The sequence below is a fragment of the Saccopteryx leptura genome, chromosome 10, assembly GCF_036850995.1.
Source record: "Saccopteryx leptura isolate mSacLep1 chromosome 10, mSacLep1_pri_phased_curated, whole genome shotgun sequence".
NCBI classification, from domain to species: Eukaryota; Metazoa; Chordata; class Mammalia; order Chiroptera; family Emballonuridae; genus Saccopteryx; species Saccopteryx leptura.
Window position 1 is genome coordinate 9,388,729 of NC_089512.1, and position 21,782 is coordinate 9,410,510.

General features: G+C 47.5%; 2 protein-coding genes and 1 pseudogene across 2 annotated transcripts; all 3 read left to right on the top strand.

Annotated features, from left to right (window-relative positions):
* Nucleotides 1–1,068, top strand: LOC136382561 (C-C chemokine receptor type 1-like). The gene has a single exon (XM_066351967.1). The coding sequence runs from the start codon at nucleotides 1–3 to the stop codon at nucleotides 1,066–1,068; it is 1,068 nt and encodes a 355-aa protein (XP_066208064.1).
* Nucleotides 1,069–4,313: 3,245 nt separating this feature from the next.
* On the top strand, nucleotides 4,314–13,470 carry LOC136381823 (C-C chemokine receptor type 1-like; annotated as a pseudogene).
* A 7,035-nt stretch (nucleotides 13,471–20,505) lies between these two features.
* Nucleotides 20,506–21,573, top strand: LOC136382315 (C-C chemokine receptor type 1-like). Its single transcript, XM_066351439.1, has one exon. It carries the CDS (start codon nucleotides 20,506–20,508, stop codon nucleotides 21,571–21,573), a length of 1,068 nt encoding a protein of 355 aa, XP_066207536.1.
* The last annotated feature ends 209 nt before the right edge of the window (nucleotides 21,574–21,782 follow it).

Consider the following 21,782-nt stretch of genomic DNA (forward strand, 5'->3'; position numbering starts at 1 on the left):
ATGGAAATTTCAAACATTTCAATGGACTATGACAAGAACACAAAAGTCAACTACGGGGACACAACCCCATACCTATATGAAACTGTAGGGTCTTTTCTAGTGCAGGTGGTGCCCACTTTGTACTCCCTGGTATTTGTCATTGGCCTGGTCGGCAACATCCTGGTGGTCCTGGTCCTCTTGCAACACAAGAGGCTCAAGAACATGACCAGCATCTACATCCTCAACCTGGCCATTTCTGACCTGCTCCTCCTCTTCACGCTGCCCTTCGGGATTCACTTCTTTCAGAAAGATAACTGGGTGTTCGGCAGTGTCATGTGCAAGTTGCTCTCGGGGCTTTATTACGTAGGTCTGTACAGTGAGATCTTCTTCATCATCCTACTGACCATCGACAGGTACCTGGCAATCGTCCATGCTGTGTTTGCTCTGCGGGTCCAGACCATTAAATTTGGTATCATCACCAGCGTAGTCAGCTGGGTCCTGGCCATCCTGACTTCAATTCCAGACTTTTTCTTTATGGATTCCCTGAGCACTGAAGGTCGTTACGTCTGCAACTCACTTATCCCTCCTGCATACTACAATCATTGGAGAGAGTTCCTGGCTCTGAAACTGAACATCCTGGGGCTGATCTTGCCTCTGGTGATCATGATCATCTGCTACACGGGGATCATAAAGATTCTGCTCAGACGGCCCAATGAGAGGAAGTCCAAAGCCGTGCGTCTGATTTTTGTCATCATGATCATCTTTTTTCTCTTTTGGACGCCCTTCAATCTGACTATGTCTCTTTCCGCTTTTGAAGACGTTCTTTCAGTCAATTACTATAACCACAAAGACCAACTAGCCCTGGCCACTCATGTGACAGTCATGATCTCCTACATACACTGCTGTGTCAACCCCATTATTTATGTTTTTGTTGGCGAGAAGTTCCGCGAGTACCTGCGTGAGTTGTTCTACAGTCTCCAGTCCCTGAGCCCAGGGAAATGGCTCCCCTTCTTCCACACCAAGAACCAGGACAGGACCAGCTCCATGTCCCCATCTGCAGGGGAGCAGGAACTCTCTGACGGGTTCTGACTCAGGTCCCAGCAAGAGTGACCTTCCAGGCACAGTGGCTGTAGCTGGAGGGGAGGCAGCTTGGGTGTCCCGGCTAGATCGTGACCACTGACCAGTGTGGAGCAACGCCACCTGGTGTTGAGGTAGATCATCTCTGGCCCTGAGTCTTCTCCATGAACTTCTCCTTGGAGACGAATGAGTGGGCTATGTCGTTCTGGATGACGGAGGAGAGGGTGCCAGCCACGGTCTTAGGCCAAACAGAGTTCTAGATTCGTGACTATAAACATTTGTAAACAAAGCCACTGAGCATCCCCTCACCTCTACCCGTACCACCAGTGAGCTTGGAAATAGTAATTTCCACAGTTGAGTCCCCTCTGCAGGGTTCAGGCTGCTGGAAGCCCTCAGGAACATAGAACTCCTGATGGCAGAACTTGAGACCTAATGAAAAATAGAGTTGGGAAACTGTCCTTGGCAATGGCACTTTCATTAGAGAATATTTTTATACTGAATAAAATCAAGCAATTCAGGTCTAGTGCCAGATACAGACCTTGTGTATAAATAGTTGTACATCTGGAAATAGGCATGGAATAAGTAGTCATTATTTCAAAAGCCCAGACTTCAAACTCACTTCTAAATCTCTTTACTCTATTACATACAATGTTCATTGTTGATGAACTTTGTTATACTTTATGTTTTCTCTTGTGCATGTTCATGATTATAACAAAGATGTACTACTATTCTCACCCTTATGCTCTTGTTGTTTTTCGAAGGAGCACATTCAAACCATTTTCAAGCTCAATACATTATTTCAAAGCATTGTTTATGGTGTCTGCACAGAAATTCTCGGCAGATGGACTCAAATGGACTCGTATGCCCATTGTTGATTCCACAAAACAATTCACTCCCATGTGGTGACTGAGGATCTGCTCCCGGCAAAGCAACCCTCCAAGACTAGACTCAGGTGGGAGAGGTGTTCTCTAAGAGCCCTGTGCTCAGTGAGGTGACAGCCACAAGAATGCCAACAGAGCCCGGGTGGGGTGGGTGGGCTGACACCAGGGATATAAAACCACTGTGAGTAGAGCCTGCCACCCACACATGCACCGCATCCTTCCATGTGCCGAGATGTGAAGGAGCCTAATGAGATGGTCAGTTTGACCCCAGAAACAGGCCTAATAGAGATTCCTGGCAGGGATTTGGAAGGCCAGCACCAAATCACTGTGTAGCTTTTGTTCACCCCCAAAGCATTCTGTCTTAGCTCTTAATTTAACAATGTAAAACCTTTTAGAAAAATAATTAGGTGAAACAGTGTAAACAAATTTTGAATATTAAAAGTGATTTATTGAAAAGGAAATTGTCTGGCTTATAAATTGACACACATTATAAAACATAAAATACAAAAATGTTAACACAGAGAAAAAATGTATATAACAAATTAAAAATTAAGACCAAGAGGCTATCATCAACTCCCCTAATGTATCAGGAAATTTTACAAATCAGTAGGAAAACCACTTGGATTTTTCTATCCCATAATTATTCTATATGCCCAATTGTCAAACAATTAACAAAGATATTAACCAGAACGTCATCAAAAAATGCAGTAGCCATTAATATGAAATCTCAATTACATTAGTAATCAAGGACATGCTAATGAGAGTGAACCTCTTCTTTTGCCTGCTAAGATAATAACCAGATGTCAATTTTTTTATTAATGAAAATATCCAAAGCAGGTAAGATTGATTCGACATGGTCCCTGTCACATATTTCTGATGGAAATGTAAATCAGTGCTGTGTTTCTGAAAAGGGCTTTGGCAATAGGTACCGAGATCATTTGAAAAGCTCACCTTATAATCTTGCTTCCAGGATCTGTCACAGATGATGGTAAAAAGCAGCACATCTGGAAAGATCGATAACCGAGGAAGAGTTCAATAACTACTGTTATTATGAGCTAGGGTACCGACATGAATGACTTCTAAAAACATTTATTGACATGTGAATATGCTTATATTGCTAATATTAAATAAAAAAGAAAAATGCAGAATCTTCTGGTTTATATTTTATAATATATATGAAGAAAACAAACACAGGGAGAAAATAGACCCCAAATTTCTATGGGATTATGTGTGTATCACTCAGAGTTTAATCAGAGACATGACATAAGGCTTGGGTTTCCAAACTGTGTGCCGAGGCACCCAGGGGTCACAGTGAACTCTCAGTTCCTTTTTTTTTTTCTTTTCTTTTTTTTTTTTTTTTTGTATTTTTCTGAAGCTAGAAACGGGGAGAGGCAGTCAGACAGACTCCCGCATGCGCCCGACCGGGATCCACCTAGTATGCCCACCAGGGGGCGACGCTCTGCCCACCAGGGGAAGTCGCTCTGTCGCGACCAGACCAACTCTAGCACCTGGGGCAGAGGCCAAGGAGCCATCCCCAGCGCCCGGGCCATCTTTGCTCCAATGGAGCCTCACTGCGGGAGGGGAAGAGAAAGACAGAGAGGAAGGAGAGGGGGAGGGGTGGAGAAGCAGATGGGCGCTTCTCCTGTGTGCCCTGGCCGGGAATCGAATCCGGGACCCCTTGCACACCAGGCCAATGCTCTACCACTGAGCCAACCGGCCAGGGCCCCAGTTCCAATTTTTAAGAGCTCCGCACTGCACCTGACATTTCCTGGACACCCTGGGAACTACAAGTAGGAGAAAGTTCACAGTTTCAATGTCAGATTGTGGTGCATTCCTTTCAAAGCGGGCGTGTCTCTACAAAGCTGGGTTTCCGGTGATTTGAGATAAATCAGTGTGGAACAGGAACTGAAGGGACAGTGTCCCACGAATTCAAACATCTGCCCACCAGGTGTACATATCTCACTGGCATGGATTATTTAAAATGAAATAAAATATTATTTTTTTCAATTTATGTGTATTTTCAAGCAGTATAGACAAGATCACTTAAGATCCTTGAATCTAAAGACTTCCTGAGTGCAAGAGTTCCGTTCTTCTTTTGTCTCCGGGAGCTGAGGAAATGTAAGGGCTCCGGGAACTGAGAAAGTCTGGGATCCTATGGAATAAGAGTGTGTTTAGCAACTGGATAGTTTGCAATTGTGGGAGCTGGTGGGTGAGTATTTGCACGCTGTTGCCTGGCCACTAGCATAGGGAGGGAAGTCTCTAGAGGTCAGCCAAGTGGGCACTCAGGAAGGGACACTAGATACGGACGACAGCAAGGACAAAGTAGAAGGTGTCAGTAGAAAGGACAGTGACGTGAACGGAAGCTGCCCTTTCCCCATGCTGATGCTTGGACTCCTGGCCCAGGACTTCAGGCAGCATCGGAACCGGCAGTCACTGTGGGTCCGGGTGCTGCCCAACTCCAGCAGCGGGAGCCAGCAGGTGGGCGTCAGTGTGTGGAGATACCACGGGGCCTGGTACTGTTTCCATCTTCTAGCTCAACACTGTTGCTTCACCCTTACAAATGACTGCTAATTACTCATCCCAGTGGACACTCACCTGCCCCTGCAGGCAAGGGATTCTGGGAAATATTAGGCCACGCCCACTAGACTGACACTGGACAAAATCCCCAGAAAGTATGAGGCTTCTTTTCATCTGTGCACTCCTTGAGTGCTACCAATATATTTAAACAAGCACATCTAAAACAAAAATTCTTCTTTGTGATAAGAAAGAAATGAAGAAAGAGTAGGGAGAGGGAAGAAAATAGATGAGGAAATGTTGAGGAAAGAGAGACAAAGAAAGTATAAAGATAAGACGTTGTTTCAGAATAGAACGAGTTGGGAAGAACGTTCTAGAACGATGGTGTGGTGTCAGTGAAGACCCAGGGCCATGACACCATCTGGGAAACAAAATGTTGGTAGGATTTCTATAGTGGGGGGCGAGAGGGCGAGGAGGAGCCACGTGTCCAGAGCGGGGAGGCAGGGAGACTGGGAGACGGTGGAGAGCAGGAGGCCCTCAAATATACTGAGTTTGAAATTTCCATTTGGAAATTGACTCAGCGTACACTCGAGCACAAGCTTTCTAAGATGAGCACTTAAATGCCAGGAGCGCCTTGGTGACATCTGTCTGAGCTTCACTTTTCATTAAAAGAAACACGTGGTTAAAACAATGGTAGCTACAAGGACCTGAGATAGGGCCTGTCAGTCATGCTAATGGCTCAGACCCCTCCCCACAGGACCCCAGGCCCATCCCTCTGGACCGCCTCCTGCTCACTCCACCAGAAGCCCCAGCCTCTGCGTCTCCCCTCCTGGTAACCTGCAGCTCACACTGTGTGGATGCCACAAGCGGCCAAGGGGGATTTCACAGCTGATGTTTGTGCAGACTCCTTACTCCAGAGCGGCCCCTTGTTTTATTATTACTTCATTCAAAGTTTTCTTGATAACGAAGTTTCTGTGCATTTTCTTTGAAACACTGTCACACTTCGGTGATTTCCTTGCATTACTTTGATGCCCAGAACAATGTGTGTAATATGACCCACCTTTGTTAAAAATAAAAAGTACAAAAGCTGTGTGTGTGTGTGTGTGTGCGCGCGTGCGCGCACACATGCAAGCATGCAGGCCACTCAGCATTCAAGCCCAAGGGGATGGCAACCCACAGAGGAGCAGCTTGTTTAGCCCTCCAGCTATAAGCACAAGATGTCTACCTGCTAACATGTGGGCCAGACCAGCTCTCCGGGGAGAGATCTCTCAGGGCCTGCAGACAAAGGCCAGTGAAAGTCTAGATCCACGCTTCCCAAACGTGAGCAAGCATCAGAATGACAGGAGCACACGGTAAAGCCAAAACGTCTGATTCAGTAGGTGTGGAATGGGACCCCAGAGTTTGCATCACTGGCGTGTTCCCGGCGGTGTGATGCTGCTCTGATATCCTAGCTTTGAGACCCCTGCTCTACAGGGTTCCCTCACCACCTCCTTCCCCAGCTGCACCTTCCCTGGCCCAGGGTACTTTCCAGGCCATGACATTGTTCCTTCTGTAGGGCTTGCTTAATAGTCTGTGAGCCTGGCTACCCCGTGGACTCCTGAAGAACGATGTCCGTCTCTCGTTCTCACCGCTATATCCCTAGTAGCTGACAGTGCCTGGCACGTCATGGTAATCAGTAACATAAGTGAGGTGAACAAGTATATGTGCCTGGCATGTCCTCTCTGTGTCTGGGGGCCACAGAAGCCTAGAGCAGAACTGGACAGCCGGTCAAGGATCACAGGAACTGACCCTGGAATTCCCGGTAGGACCGGCAGGTGCTCTGTGGTTCTCATCACCAGATCCTTCCTATTCCTGTCCCACTATCTTCTCTCCTGCGGGGTTTCCTGGGACCCCTGCAGACTCACAGTGTGCACCTGCATCCATGGTCATCATTTGCACCTTGGTGCAAGACCCCACATAAGACAATACTCAATATCTCAAACACTGCACCAAATCATTCATTCGTGTGTGTGTGTGTGTGTATCTAAGTTGAGTCTTCTCCATAGTGTTAGCATTATTAACCTTGCCTTACAGAAGAGGAAATAGACACTTGGCAGCTTAAATAACATGCTCAAAATTAGTAAAAGTGGACCTGGGATGGGATGCAGGACTGTCACATGTGAGAGACTCATCACTCATGTATGCCCCTCGACCTGCAGTCCGTATAAATGTGACAAGTTCCCGAGCCCGTAGCCATCGCTGTCAATCTGGTTCCCTTCCTGCCTCTCTCTCCCGCCATCTCTCTATAGACAGGCTGCCAAAGGGGAGACCCCACCCAGCAGACTCATAGAAGTTCCATGATGGCACCTCCTCTATTGTCTTCATTTTCACAAATGAGGAAACTGAGCCTGAAGACAAATGTTCAAAGCATGGTCATGTACATGATTTCTGAATGGTACTTTGCAACATGCCTGTGAGAAAGGTTAGCACAGTTCTTAGTTTATAGAAAAGCAGGTGGGACCAAAAGAGACACCAGCACAGAGCAGGTATTGGCTGTTGTGGGGAAAAGTGGAATAAGTATCATTTATGAGAGATTTTTCTTGTCCTCAACGCTCATACAAGCTGACCTTGTGCATCCTCCTACGAGCCTAAGTCTCCAGTGTTCTCATTTGATGGAGGAGGAGCCAGGACATAGAAAACCTAGTGATCTCCTCCCGTCTAAAGTGGAGGGCCGGGATTTGAACCTGGCCTGTGTTAGACGATGCAGAAAACAGAAACCTGGGCTCAGAGAGATGGCAAACTCCATCCAACAGACCGGTATTTATTCTGGTCTGGAGGCTCCTCTAGGTGAATCAGCTCTGTGGTTTGGGAGAGTGAGGGGCGCACAGAACGGGGAGAACAGAGGGACAGTGAGCAGTGACAGTGGAGGACTAGGGGCGCCAAAGGGAAGCTGCTGCCTCTCCCTGGTTTACTAGCAGGTCATTCTGAGGAACAGAGGACCCGGGTTCCAGTTTAAACACTTTCACTTTCAATCTTAAAAATAAATAAAGGAAAAGAAAGAAAGAATATAAAGAAGAAAGAAAGAAAGAAAGAGAGATAGTGAGAGAGAGAGAGAAAGAAAGAAAAAGGGATAGAAAGAGCAATAGAAAGGAAAGGCTGCTCACTGACCACGAGACCCCCCTCCCTGCATCAGTCTCCCTCCATTCTCGGCCTTTCGTTGCTCCATAAGATCTGGGGAACACCTTACTGCCACCTCCCTCACCACAAACAACGCCACCTCATTACCCTCCCCCAATCCCCTTAAGACAGAGCCCGCAGAGAAAAGTGCCACCAAGTGACCACAGAAAAATGTTTACATGGAACTCAGCATCCAGGAAATGTTTGGTGTCCTAACTACTCCTGCACACTCACTTATGTAAAAAAAAGAATTTGCCTCCTTCTGGTCATTCTGAATGACAGAGAACCCGAGCGTCCTGTCTCCATCATTACAAAGGATGTGGAAGACTTCCTACAGCATCAGGACATTGAACTTTGAAAATGAAGGCTCTAACAGCTCTAGAAACAAAGACTTTGTAGTCAGAATCCTTTGACACTGTTGTAAGGTACCAGAAGCTACGAAATTAATATTAACATTTTAAGAAGCTTGAAGAGTATTTTATTAATTTGGGCTAGGTGTGCAGAGAGATTTTGTAAATGATGTTTGTACTTGTGTGATTAGCATAAAATCAAGATGGCCAATGGCAGTGTGTTGTAAATGCAAAGAGGAAGGAGTCTTGGATTCTCTGACCTTCCACCACACCTGTGGGGAAATGGGTGAATAGCTAGCCAGGTGCAGGCAAAGAAAGATTAAATTAAACCATTTTTATATTAATGGGTCATTTACAGGCATTTGTTCCCATGGAAACTACCTCTCCCCTCCTGTACGCACGTAGTTAATGTATGTATTTCTGAACAAAGGAATAGCAAATGAACACTAGAACATATAGGAATGTCTTCTAACATATAAAGTGACATTTTTATCATTGTGTTGCCTAGTAAGTTTTAAAGTGTAGAAGCGTCTTTTTATGAATCCTGTAGACAAATGATATAAACTTGCTCATGAATTGTGTCCCATCCTCCCACCCTTCATCCTTTTACCAAACCAGTATAGGGAAAAACAAACAGTATAAGCTTATGCTGTGATGTTAGGCTTTTCCCACACCCATGTATAATTAAGGGTATATAACCAGCCCCTAGAATATTATAGACACACACGATTTGGGACTGCCCCATGTAAGCTATATGCGGCCGGCATATTTAATAAATTTCCTCCTTTATTAAAACTCTTCAAAACTCATTTGGAATTGGTGTCTCTACGAAAAACCTGTTGAATTGTGGACTGGATACCTTACAACAACACCAGAGTAAGTTGCACATGTCGTTTCTGTCCTGTCAGTTTCTCTGGAGGGCATCTGCATGAATCCGTGCTCGCAGTGCGTCTGATGGCCCTTGATGCACCTGCCAGGCAGTGAGCAAGATGGCAATGCTGAGAATAGCCGGATTTATGAGATGGGTAATCAGATGTGAAATAAGCTTTTATTTTGCTAAAAAGAGAAGCTGTCTTGAATGATGGGTCATTACTGACTGATTAGGAAGTAGGCTCAGTATTAAGAGGCAAAAGTTTCTTTCTGTGGAAGGCAATTCAAGAGGAAATTACTTGCAAAATTTCCCCCATATGAATGAAAATCATACATGGTGTATAAAGTCATTGTAGCAGAAGGAAGCTATGAATTAGAAAAGTCTTTGCAGATGCGGGATGGTTTGAAACTGAACCATCTTCTTAAGAAGAATAGAACCAAGGACTCACAAACTCAGACTGTTGGCTGACTGTGGAGGAGGTAGAACTTCACTCCCAAATTGGGGGGCTGTCCCGGTGAGCTCTTGGGATGCATCAATTCTGTCCTACTAAAGAAAGTGGAAGCAGAACTTTGTTCTGAGAATAGTGGGGTTGAGGCTCCTTGGAGATATCTTCTTCAACTGTTTCCTCCCCCCAAATAATCTGGAGAGTCTCACATTTCCAGAGTAGAAATTCCCAGAAGTTTGCATAGCCTGCCAACAGGCTGTGTGTGACTAATTGACCTTTTTGTCCCCATTCTGACCAGCAGGACTGCTAGTAGACTATTCATACTGGCGGGGAGGTGGATGAGCATTGATGTGCTCCTAAATATTTCATAGCAGGCTTTTGTGAAAAGAGAGCCCTGATTTTCAGTGTTGCTGATTTTTCATGTAAACATGCCCACTGTGGTGGATTTCAAGCTACCAATATGCTGACTGTGGGGTTGGGGACACATGCACACGGTTGGTTCTTATGAACCAGGAAAAGCCAGCTGCCCCACACCTCAGGCTTGGTGTCCTTACCGCACAGACGGCCCTCCCTGCTCAGAGACGCAGCTACTCCCAGGATGCAGCATGTTGCACTGGAAGGTTCCAGGCTCCAGGGCCAGAGGTGACCTCTGGGCAATGACCTTGGGGCAGACTCTTGAGGCAGACAACAGCATGGCCGGCAGGTTGGCTGCAACATGGCCCTTGGATTCTCCTTCAAGGCCCCGCCCCAGCTCCAATCCCTTACGGAGCAGTGTTATTAAATGGTGCCCACTTGTAGGAAAAACAATGAATGGAGTAAGAGACAGGGGGGATGCAGGTTACTTCACTAATGGCATCTGACGATGCTCAATCAAGGTACCTTCACCTTTGCCAAAGTTTCCCCAAAGACTGGGCTCCCGGGGTCAGTGTTGCATGAGCCACACTTGTACTTCCAGCTGCCTGTTGCTTCCACTCCAAACCCTGTGGTCCCCATGATGCTGACTGCCAGCTGATCCGCCGGCCCTAAAAAGTGGCTGCAGAGATCAGAAGTTGTCGACTCCGCTCTGTTTCTGACGTCCAGCCCGGGTTTTTCCCGGAAGAGGGCTGATTCCTCAGTCACAGGGCTAGGGCAGAGGTGGAGAAGTGACCCAGAGAAATGGATTTGGCAGGAACCATAGGGCCCTAGCTGAGGTGCCCAACATCCACCCATTATGGGCCTTAAGTTTCTAAAGTCACGGCAGAAATGTAAGTTCCTCAGCAGGAAACATTCACGCAGCGGTACATAAGGAAGAGCATCAGAGACTCCGGGTTGAAGGGAATTATGATGCAGGCAAGTCCTGCTACATGACTGGTGTTTCAGTCAAATCTTTCAGATTGGTGACAATATAGTGACAATCTGAAAATGCAGTTCCTATGGCTGTGTCCATCATCAAGCAGAATTCCCTTTCTAGGTTAACTACAGAGAGACCTGGCAGGGAACATGGAGGACAGGGGACATCAGCCAGAATAGGATTGGAGACTGGGACATTCCTGGTGGCTGGAGTCCTCAGGGAAGGGGTAATGCTAGGAAGGAGGTCCCCTGATGTTTACTGGTGTCCTGGCAAGGGCCAGGGCTGGCTGTTCTCATACCTTACCTTACAGAAATACTTCAGGGTAACGGATACTTTCTCACATTACAGAAGAGAGACTGAGGCTCAGGGAGAGAGATGAACTCCTTCAAGTTCACACAGCTGGTCGGTTACACCAAAGCCCATGCTCCGTTTGGGGAGGCGTCTTCAGTAAGTGCTCAGAAAGGATTGGAAAGAGGGCTGAAGAGCAGGTGTGCAGAGTCCTATAAGGCAAGCCATCTAGTGGTGCTTTCTCTTTGTGTTTGTCTTTCTGTGTTTCAAGGAAATGTCGGGTAAAACTATTCCAGAGCTCATTTCTGAGCATCCAGCTTCCACCTGGTTGAGCAACACCACATGGCTTCAGGCTGTTCTGAGCCAGTCCTCCCGAGAACCCCCTTCTTCTCACCAGGTCACCCACTTATCCAGCCTGGTTTTTCCCTGAGTCCTCAGAGCTCTTTGAGGCAACATCCTGGTGGTCTTGGTCCTCTAGCAATAATACAAGAACCTCAAGAACATGACCCACATTTCCGTCCTCAAACTAACCATTTCTGACCTGCTCTGATATGACAGAGTTACTGCAGACCTGCCTGTGTCATGTCAGGACCGAGTACCATGGGCCAGGCCAAGCCCACTCTGGTGTCCTCAGTGTCCTCCACTAAGGGATGGGCTGGCCTCCTAGAATTGGACTGTGGCGGCAGTACTGCGCTTTGGTGAGATGATCTCTGCAATGTACCACATCTGTGCCCATGCCTACCAAATCACAGGAGCATCCACTAGACTTTGTGACATCCAAAAAGATCACATGGCCACACAGTGTGACATTCTCAGTACCCTTTGTCACACCAACAAAGACACTATTTAGTCTCTAATGCCATGCAGGTTCATTGGTAAGTATTTGACTGTCAGCTAAGAATATTTCTACTCCCATGTCTTTCTGCGAACTCCCAAGGGCAAAGTCACAGCTCTGTGATAGGAGGCAGGACATTTGAGTGGTTTCAGGGACAGGCGTGAGAGTGTACACACCGGGTTTGAGCCTCAGCTCTGGTTGTCACCGGATATGTGTCCTGCTCACTCTGAACTTCTGTGTCATCACCTCTAAAATGGGAAAAGTGAATTGTACCCTCCAGGATAGTTTAACACTAAGATCAATGCTAAGTCTATAGGAAGCATGAGGGAAGCGTTGGTGGTGAAGAATGTGGTGAGGTCTCCCCTTGTCTGGGAGCTCCATCCACAGAAGTTTCCTTCATAGCCCTCTTTGCCAAAATATTTGATATCATGCTAGGTTCACTCATTTGTTAATTGTCTTTTCCACCCCCAATCTACAGTAAACTACAGTTTCAAAAGGGCAGAGAGAACCCCAGCTCAACACTGGGTTCCAGGACATGCTACACGGTGGGCACTCAATAAACAGCTGTGAAGGGGTTGAGACATAATCTCTGCCTTGTCTCTGTTGTCCAGAGCCTACTGCCTGTAACAGCAAGGTAAAAACAGAAATCACCTTCCTGGACCCACTGGGAGAAAGCAGGATTGAAATTCCAGCCAGTACAGTGGACTGTGACAGGACCACAGAATTTGATGACAGGAATCAACCCTGTGCCAGAAAGAAGACTGGAGGTCCTTTGCAGCTCAGCTGCTGCCCCCTTTGTACTCCCTGGTGTTTGTCACTGGCCTGGTCGGCAGCATCCTGGTGGTCCTGGTCCTCTTGCAACACAAGAGGCTCAAGAACATGACCAGCATCTACATCCTCAACCTGGCCATTTCTGACCTGCTCTTTCTCTTCATGCTGCCCTTCTGGATTCACTATTATCAGAAAGATAACTGGGTGTTCGGCAATGTCATGTGCAAGTTGCTGTGGGTGCTTTATTACGTAGGTCTGTACAGCGAGATCTTTTTCATCATCCTGCTGACCATCGACAAGTACCTGGCCATCGTCCATGCTGTGTTTGCCCTGCGGGTCCGGACCGTCACATTTGGTATCATCACCAGCTTAGTCAGCTGGGTCCTTGCCATTCTGGCTGCCATCCCGGGCTTTATTTTTCTGAGTCCCAGGATGAGTTCTATCATTACAGCTACACCGTTTACTTCCCTCCTGAATATCTCAATCAGTGGAAATGGATCCTGGCTCTGAAACTGAACGTCCTGGGGCCGGTCTTGCCTCTGGTGATCATGATCGTCTGCTACACGGGGATCATCAAGATTCTGCTCAGACGGCACAATGAGAGGAAGTCCAAAGACTTCCATCTGATTTTTGTCATCATGACCATGTTTTTTCTTTTTTCTATGCCCTTCAATCTGACTATTTCTATTTATGATTTTGATGACATCCTTTTAGTTAATTTCTGTAACCAGAAAGACCAACTAGCCCTAGCTATTCAAGTGACAGAGGTGATCGCCTATATGCACTGCTGTCTCAACCCCATCATCGACGTCTTTGTTGGTGAGAGGTTCCACGAGTACCCCATCAGTTGTTCCACTGGCTCCTGTCCCTGATGCCGGGGAAACGGCTCCCCTTTTTCCACACTGAGAACCAGGACAGGGCCAGCTCCACATCTCCATCCGCAGGGGAGCAGAAACTCTCTGATAGGTTCTGACTCAGGTACCAGCAAGAGTGCGCTGCTAGACACGGTGTCTAGAGGGGAGACAGCTTCAGTGTCACGGCAAGATTGTGACCTCTGATCAGTGTGGAGCGACGCCACCTGGGGTTGAGGTGGATCACGTCTGGGCCTTGAGTGTTTTTTGTGAACTTCTCCCTGGAGATGAATGAGTGAGCTAGGTCATTCCAGACAAAAAAATAAAGGGCGCCAGCCAAGGGCTTGGCCCAATGAGGGTTTCACATTTCTGAACGTGAACATTTGTAAACAAAACCACTGAGCCTCCCCTCACCTCTACCCCCACCACCAATGGGCTTAGAAACTGGGATTTGCACAGCTGACTTGGTTCAGAGCCCAGAGCCAATCAGGAGGCAGCAGCTGCCTCCACCAAACTCTCCACGCCCACCTACAGGGTTTAGGCTGCTGGAAAAAACGAGGAACATAGAACTCATGATGGACGGACTTGAACCAAATGGGTAATAAAATTAGGGAACTGTCATTGACATTGAAATTCCCTTATAGAGAATTTTCTTGTATTCAATAAAATCAAACCACTCAAGTCGAGGATTTTATGCATGAGGTGTTTAACTTTTGGAAGTAGCCTCACTCTCTGAAACCGACCCACCAGCCGAGTACAGCAGATAACCAGACACACACAGACCTTCCATTTCCTGTTGTGGGGTAGGGCTGACTGATGTCCACTTGGCAGAGTGCCCTAGTGGGGGAGGGGCAGGGAGCTCAGCTGTGCCAACACTGGCGTGCATCTGAGTCTCCTGATCACCCTGTGGGCACGCCCCTCAGCATGCACGTCTACACGCTGCAGCCCCTCCAACAACACGGGGCTCCCTCTCTGGTGAGCGGGGCAGACGGGAAGCCAGAATAGCACAGGAAGGAGCCCTCAATCGTGTGGAAAGGTCCCAATTCCATGGACACTGCCTGGTGTCCTCACAACTCAGGCCTGAATTCAGATGACCCAGCAGGGCCCCTGCGTTCCCAGTAGGCTGAACCCTGCTGCCCACAGCGGCAGGGACTCTGTGGCTCTCATCTTCAGCTCCTTCCTTTTCTTGTCCCACTATCCCCTCCCCTGTGGTGTTTTCTGGGACCCCTGCACATTCACTGCGTGCACCTGCATCCGGGCTCACGGTTCGCACCTCAATGGACACCCCACATTAGGACAGGAAGCATTAATGTCTTGAGCACTGCACCAAATCATTCATTCATGTCTGTGTGTCTGTATCTTCCTTTAGTCCTCTCTATGACGTTGGCGTTATAACCCTGCCTTACAGAGGAAGAAAGAGACACTTGGGAGCTTACACAACAAGCCCAAAGTCAGTAAAGCGTAGACCTTTGATGGGAATGATTTGAAAGGCTCGTCACTGATGTGCCTTCCCATTAACCCCTGTACACACATGCCCAGTTTTGTGTGCAAAGGTGGCACGTTTCCGGGCCCGTAGCCATCGCTGTCAATCTGGTTCCCGTCCTGCCTCTCTCTCCCGCCATCTCTCTACAGACAGGCTGCCAAAGGGGGAGACCCCACCCAGAAGACTCACGGGATGTTCCATGATGGCACCTCCTCTATCGTCTTCATTTTCACAACTGAGGAAACTGAGCCTGAAGGGACATTTTCAAGCATGGTCACATATATGATTTCTGAATGGTACTTTAGAACATGCCTGTGACAGGGGTTAGCACAGTCCTCCTTTTATAGAAAAGCAGGTGGGACCCAAAGAGACACCAGCACAGAGTAGGTGTTGGCTACTGTGAGGAATATCGAAATAAACATCATTTATGAGACATTTTTCCTGTACCCAACACCCAAACAAGCTGACCTTGTGCATCCTCCTACGAGCCTAAGCATCCGGTGTTCTCATTTGATGGAGGGGGAGCCAGGACACAGGAAAACTAGTGATCTGCCCTGGTCTCAAGGGGAGAGCTGGGATTTGATCTTCACAGGAGCCTGGGCTCAGAGAGACAGCAAACTCCATTCTACAGACTTGTATGCACTCCGGGCTGGGGTTTTCTCTGTGTGAAACAGTGCTGTGGGTTTGGGGCAGACAGGAGAAGAGAGGAACAGCGAGCAGTGACAGTGGAGGACAGTGACAGTGGAGGACTAGGGGCGCCAAAGAAAAGTTGCCGCCTCCCCCTGGTTTACTAGTAGGTTATTGAGGAACAGAGGACACAAGATTCTCATTTAAACACTTTCACTTGCAATCTTTAGAAGAAATAATAAAGGATAAGGAAGAAAATGAAAAGAAAGAAAGATAGAAAGAAAGAAAGAAAATATAAAGAAAGAGAAAGAAAAAATGAAAGAGAAAGAACAGGCTGCTCACTGTCAACGAGACTGTTGTGGTGCAACTGCACTGAACGGAACCAAACCCCAAATTGATTGAATTTGGGAAGCTTTATTCACTGGCCAGTGGTCTGTCTGCTGCACTGAGAAAGCAACAAACAGCAATGAGCTCCAAGGGGAGAGGGGTATTTATAGGCAAACCCCACAGGGTTACAATTTTTTCAGCACATTTGTACAATATCTTTGCAAAAGTTTTAAGGAGAATAAACCGCCTTCCTGCAATATCTGCAAGGCTGACGCACAAGGAATGCATCCTGCCTCTGTTGGCAAGATTAGATCTGCTGGGTCCTCAGCTTTTTTACTTACAGCTGTAGCTATAAACTAGTTCCTCTTAAGCATTCAGCTAAATTGGGTCAGGGGTCCTTAGCATGGGCTGGCACGCCAGCAAAGACACCTCTCACCCTACATCAGTCTCCCTCCCATTCCCAGCCTTCAGTGGCTCCACAAGTTCTGGAAAACACCTTACTGCCACCTCCCTCACCCCAAACAACACCACCTCATTACCTGCCCCCAATGCCCTTAAGACAGAACCCGCAGAGAGAAGTGCCACCAAGTGACCACAGAAAAAAGTTTACGTGGAACTCAGCATCATGGCAGTGTTTGGTGTCCTTACTACTCTTGCAAACTCACCTATGTAAAAAGAAGAATTTGCCTCCACTTTGCATTCTGAATAACTGAGATCCTTAGAGTCCTGTCTCCATGGTTACACAGGAAATGAAAGACTTCCTACTCCATCAGGACCTTGAACCTGGAAAACAAAGACTCTAAAAATTCTACAAACAAAGAATTTGTGCACAAAATCCTTTCACACCCGAGTAAGTGACACTTCTCTTCTCTGTCCAGTTGGCTTCTGTGGAGGACAATCTGCATGAATCCGTGCACACGGTGCGTCTGATGGCCCCTTCATGCACCTGCATGGCAGTGAACTGCGTAGCAATGCTGAGAATGGGAGGATTTATAAGATGGGCAATCAGATGGGAAATAATCATTTTTTGTTGTTATTAACAAAAAATAGCTTTCTTGAAAAATGGGACTGACTGATTAAGAAAGTTGTCAGAGTATTAAGGAACAAGAGCCACTTTCTGTGGAAGGCTATTCAAGAGGAAATTACTTGCAAATCAACTGCATGGAAATGAAAATCATACATGGTGTAGCAGGAGGGAGCTATGAATAGAAAAGTCTTTGCAGATGCGGGATGGTTTGAAACTCAACTATCTTCTTAAGAAGAGTAGAACCAAGGATTCACCAACTCACATTGTGAGCTGATTTTGGAAGAGGTAGGATTTCCTCCCCTGAATTTAGGAAGTGGTCCTGGTGACCTCTTGGGATCCATTTTTTCTGTTTTACTAGAGAAAGTGGAAGCAGAATTTTGTTCTGAGAATAATGGGGTTGGGGCTACTTGGAGGTATCTTCTTCAACTGTTTCCCCAGCCCCAAAATCTGGAGGGTCTCACGTTTCCAGATTAGAAATTTGAAGGAGTGTGCACAGCCTGCCACCAGGCATTGTGTCACTCATCGACCTTTTTGTTCCCTCTCTGACCAGCAGGACAGCTCTTAGGCTATTCAGACTGGCAGGGTGGCAGGTGGGCATTGATGTGCTGCTCAATATTTTATAATGGGCCTCCCTGAAAATTCCATAGCAGGCTTTCCTATAAAGCGAGCCCTGATTTCCAGTGTTGCTATATTTGTATGTAAACATGCCCACTGTGGTGGATTTCAATATACTAATATTCTGACTGTGGGGTTGAGGACACATGCACACGATTGGTTCTTATGACCCAGAAAAATCCAGCTGCCCTGCACCTCAGGCCTGGTGTCTTTCCCCGCACAGACGGCCCTCCCTGCTCAGAGGCTCACCTACTCCCTGGATGCAGCATGATGGCACTGGAAGGTCCCAGGCTTTAGGGCCATAACTGACCATTCTGTAATGACCTTGGGCAGATGCTAAAGACACAGGACAGCTTAGTGGGCTGGTTGGCTGCAACATGGTCCTTTGTTTCCCCTTAAAGTCCCCGCCCCAGCCCTAATCCCTTGGGGAGCAGTGTTATTGCGTGGTGCCCACCTGTAGGGAAAACAGTGAATGGACTAGGAGGCAGGGGGGATGGAGGTTACTTTGTTTAATGGCATCTGATGATGCTGACTCTACGTGCCTTCTCCTTTGCCAAAGTTTCCCCAAAGATGGGGCTCCCGGGGTCAGTGTTGCATGAGTTGCTCCTTGTGCTTCCAGCTGCCTGTTGCTTTGTCTCCAAACCCTGTGGTGCCCATAATGCTGACTGCTAGTCAATTTGCCGGCCCTGGTCATGGCTGCAGAAATCAGAAATGGTCACTCAGCTTTGTTACAGATGTCCAGCCTGGGTTTCTCCAGGAAGAGGGTTGATTACTCTGTCACAGGGCTAGGCCAGAGGTGGAGGGGGGACCCAGAGAAATGGATTTGGGAGGAAATCATAGGGCCCTAGCTGAGGTGTGCAACATCCCCCATGGGTCTTAAGTTTCTAAAGCCACTGCAGAAATATAAGTTCCTCAGCAGGAAACATTAACGCAGCGGTGCATAAGGAAGAGCCCCAGAGACTCCGGGGTGAAGGGAATTATGATGTAGGCAAGTCCTGCTATACGATTGGTGTCTAAGTCAAAGCTTTCAAACTGGTGGCAACATAATGAAAATCTGAAAATGCAGCTCCCACTCCTGTACATCATCCAGCAGAATTCCCTTTCTAGATTAACTACAGAGAGACCTGGCGGGGAACTTGGGGCAGGTACATCAGCCAGAATAGGATGGGAGACTGGACATTCTGGGTGTCTAGAGTCCTGAAGGAAGGGTAGATTCAAGTAAGGAGCTCCCTGATGTTTACTAATGTCCTGGCAAGGGCCAGGGCTGGCTTTTGTCATACCTTACTTACAGTACTCCTTCAAGGTTACAGATACTTTCTCACGTAACTGATGAGACACTGAGGTTCAGGGAGAGAGCTCAGCTCACATCCAGTCTGTGTCAAGCTCACAGAGCTGGTCGGTTACACCAAAGCCCATGCTCCTTTTGGGGATGCATCTTTAGTAAGGATTTGAAAGAGGACTGAATAGCAAGGGTGGGGAGTCATGTAAAGCAAACCATCTAGTGGTGCTTTCTCATTTGTGTTTGTTTCTTTCAAGGCAATATTGGGTAAACTATTACAGAGCTCATTTCTGAGAATTCCAGCTTCCACCTGGATGTGCAACACCACATGGCTTCAGGCTGTTCTGAGCCAGTCCTCCCGAGAACTCCCTTCTTCTCACCAGGTCACCCCCTCACGCATCCTGGCTTTCCCCAGAGTCCTCATTGCAGTCCCTGGAGACCAACTTAGTGTCTGCAGACCTACCTATACCCCATTAGGGCCGTGGGTCAGGCTGAGCCTATTCTGGTGGCCTCGTTTTTCTCAACTACGAAATGAGTTGGCCTCTTATGATGGCACTGTGGCAGCAATACTGGGGTTTGGGGGATAATTTGTGCATAGTAGGACATCCTTGCCCCTGACAACCAAGTGATAGAAACATCCTCTAGGCTTTGTGACAACGAAATAGATCAAATGGCCACACAGAGTCATGTGCCCCAAGTGTCTTATGTCACCTCAGCAAAGAATCTCCTCAATCCCTGGCCTATTGGCTCAGTGGTAGAGTCTCAACCAGGCATGTGGAAGTCCCGGGTTCAATTCCTGGCCAGAACAAACAGGAGAAGCTCCCATCTGCTTCTACACCCTTTCCTCTCTCTATCTCTCTCTTCCCCTCCCATAACCAAGATTTTATTGTACCAATGTTGGCCTGGGTGCTGAGGATGCCCCAATGGCTTCCACCAAAGGTGCTAGAACGATTCTGGTTGCAACGGAGCTAGAGCCCCAGATAGGCAGAGTATTTCCTTCTTATGGGCTTGCCAGGTAGTTCCTGATTAGGTGCATGCGGGAATCTGTTTCTCTACCACCCCGTTTCTCATTTCAGAAATATACCCCCCTCCCAATAAAATAGAACCTTCTTAGCTCCAAAGGCCATTAAGATCCATTGGTCAGTTTTTGACACTCAGCCAGGACTGATTTCTCAACCATGTCCTCTGTGCACTTCCAAATGCAAGGTCCCTGCTCTGTGATTGGAGGCTGAAAGTTCAAGTGGTTTCAAGAGTGGACGTGAGAATGATACACACTGGATGTGAGCTCCAGCTCTCATTGTCCCAGATGTGTCCTACCCACTGTGAACTTCTCTGTCATCATGTGTAAAATGGGAGACATAAATGGTACCCTCCTGGATTCTTTAACACTGAGTCCAATGACAGGTCCGTGGGAATCATGAGGGAAGTGTTGGTGATGTAGAAAGAGGTTTCTCTCCCTTTGTCTGGGTGCTCCATCCACCAGACGTTCCCTTCCCAACAGTCATTGCCTAAGTATTTGACTTCATGGTTTGTGCACCCATTTGTTTATTGTCTCCCTCCACCCCTACATCACCCCCATTAAAGTATAATTTCCATGACAGTGAAGAAGACCTGGGGCCATTTTGTTCAAGGTTGTGTCCCAGGACATGGTTACAAGTCGGCACTTTTCACTCAGTAAACGGTTGTCATGTGGTTGATATCATATAATAACTGCCTTGTCTCTGTTGTTCAGAGCCCACTGCCTTTACCACCAAAGTAAACATAAAAACCATCTACCTGGACCTGTGGGAGAAAGCACGATGGAAATTTCAAACATTTCAATGGACTATGATGGGACCACAGAAGTCAACTACGGGAATACAACCCTGTGCCTATTTGAAACCGTAAGGTCTTTAAGAGCTCAGCTGCTGCCACCTTTGTCCTCCCTGGTATGTGTCACTGGCCTGGTCGGCAACATCCTGGTGGTCCTGGTCCTTTTGCAACACAAGAGGCTCAAGAACATGACCAACATCTACATCCTCAATCTGGCCATTTCTGACCTACTCTTCCTCTTCACGCTGCCCTTCTGGATTCACAACTATGGGAAAGATAACTGGGCGTTCGGCAATGTCATGTGCAAGTTGCTGTCGGGGCTTTATTACGTAGGTCAGTACAGCGAGCTCTTCTTCATCATCCTGCTGACCATCGACAGGTACCTGGCCATCGTCCATGCTGTGTTTGCTGTTCGGGTCCGGACCGTCACATTTGGTATCATCACCAGTGTAGTCACCTGGGTCCTGGCCATCCTGACTTCAATTCCAGACTTTTTCTTTACACAATCTCTGAGCACTGAAGGTCATTACACCTGCAAGTCATTTATCCCTCATACTTACTACAGTCATTGGAGAGAGTTTCTGGCTCTGAAACTGAACATCCTGGGGCTGGTCTTGCCTCTGGTGATCATGATCGTCTGCTACACGGGGATCATAAAGATTCTGCTCAGACGGCCCAATGAGAGGAAGTCCAAAGTCTTCCGTCTGATTTTTGTCATCATGATCATATTTTTTCTCTTTTGGACGCCCTTCAATCTGACTATGTCTATTTCTGCTTTTGAAGACGTTCTTTCAGTCAATTACTGTAACCAGAAAGACCAACTAGCATTAGCCACTAGAGTGACAACCGTGATCTCCTCCATGCACTGCTGTGTCAACCCCATTATTTATGTTTTTGTTGGCGAGAAGTTCCGCGAGTACCTGCGTGAGTTGTTCTACAGTCTCCAGTCCCTGAGCCCAGGGAAACGGCTCCGCTTCTTTCACACCAAGAACCAGGACAGGGCCAGCTCCATGTCCCCATCTGCAGGGGAGCAGGAACTCTCTGACGGGTTCTGACTCAGGTCCCAGCAAGAGTGATCTTCCAGGCACAGTGGCTGTAGCTGGACGGGAGGCAGCTTAGGGTGTCCCAGCCAGATAGTGACCACTGACCAGTGTGGAGCAGCGCCACCTGGTGTTGAGGTAGATCATCTCTGGTCCTTGAGTCTTCTCCATGAACTTCTTGGAGACGCATGAGTGGGCTATGTCGTTCTGAATGACAGAGGAGA

Coding starts and splice junctions, on each gene's coding strand:
- LOC136382561 (XM_066351967.1), top strand. CDS start 1: ATGGAAATTTCAAACATTTCAATGGACTATGACAAGAACACAAAAGTC.
- LOC136382315 (XM_066351439.1), top strand. CDS start 20,506: ATGGAAATTTCAAACATTTCAATGGACTATGATGGGACCACAGAAGTC.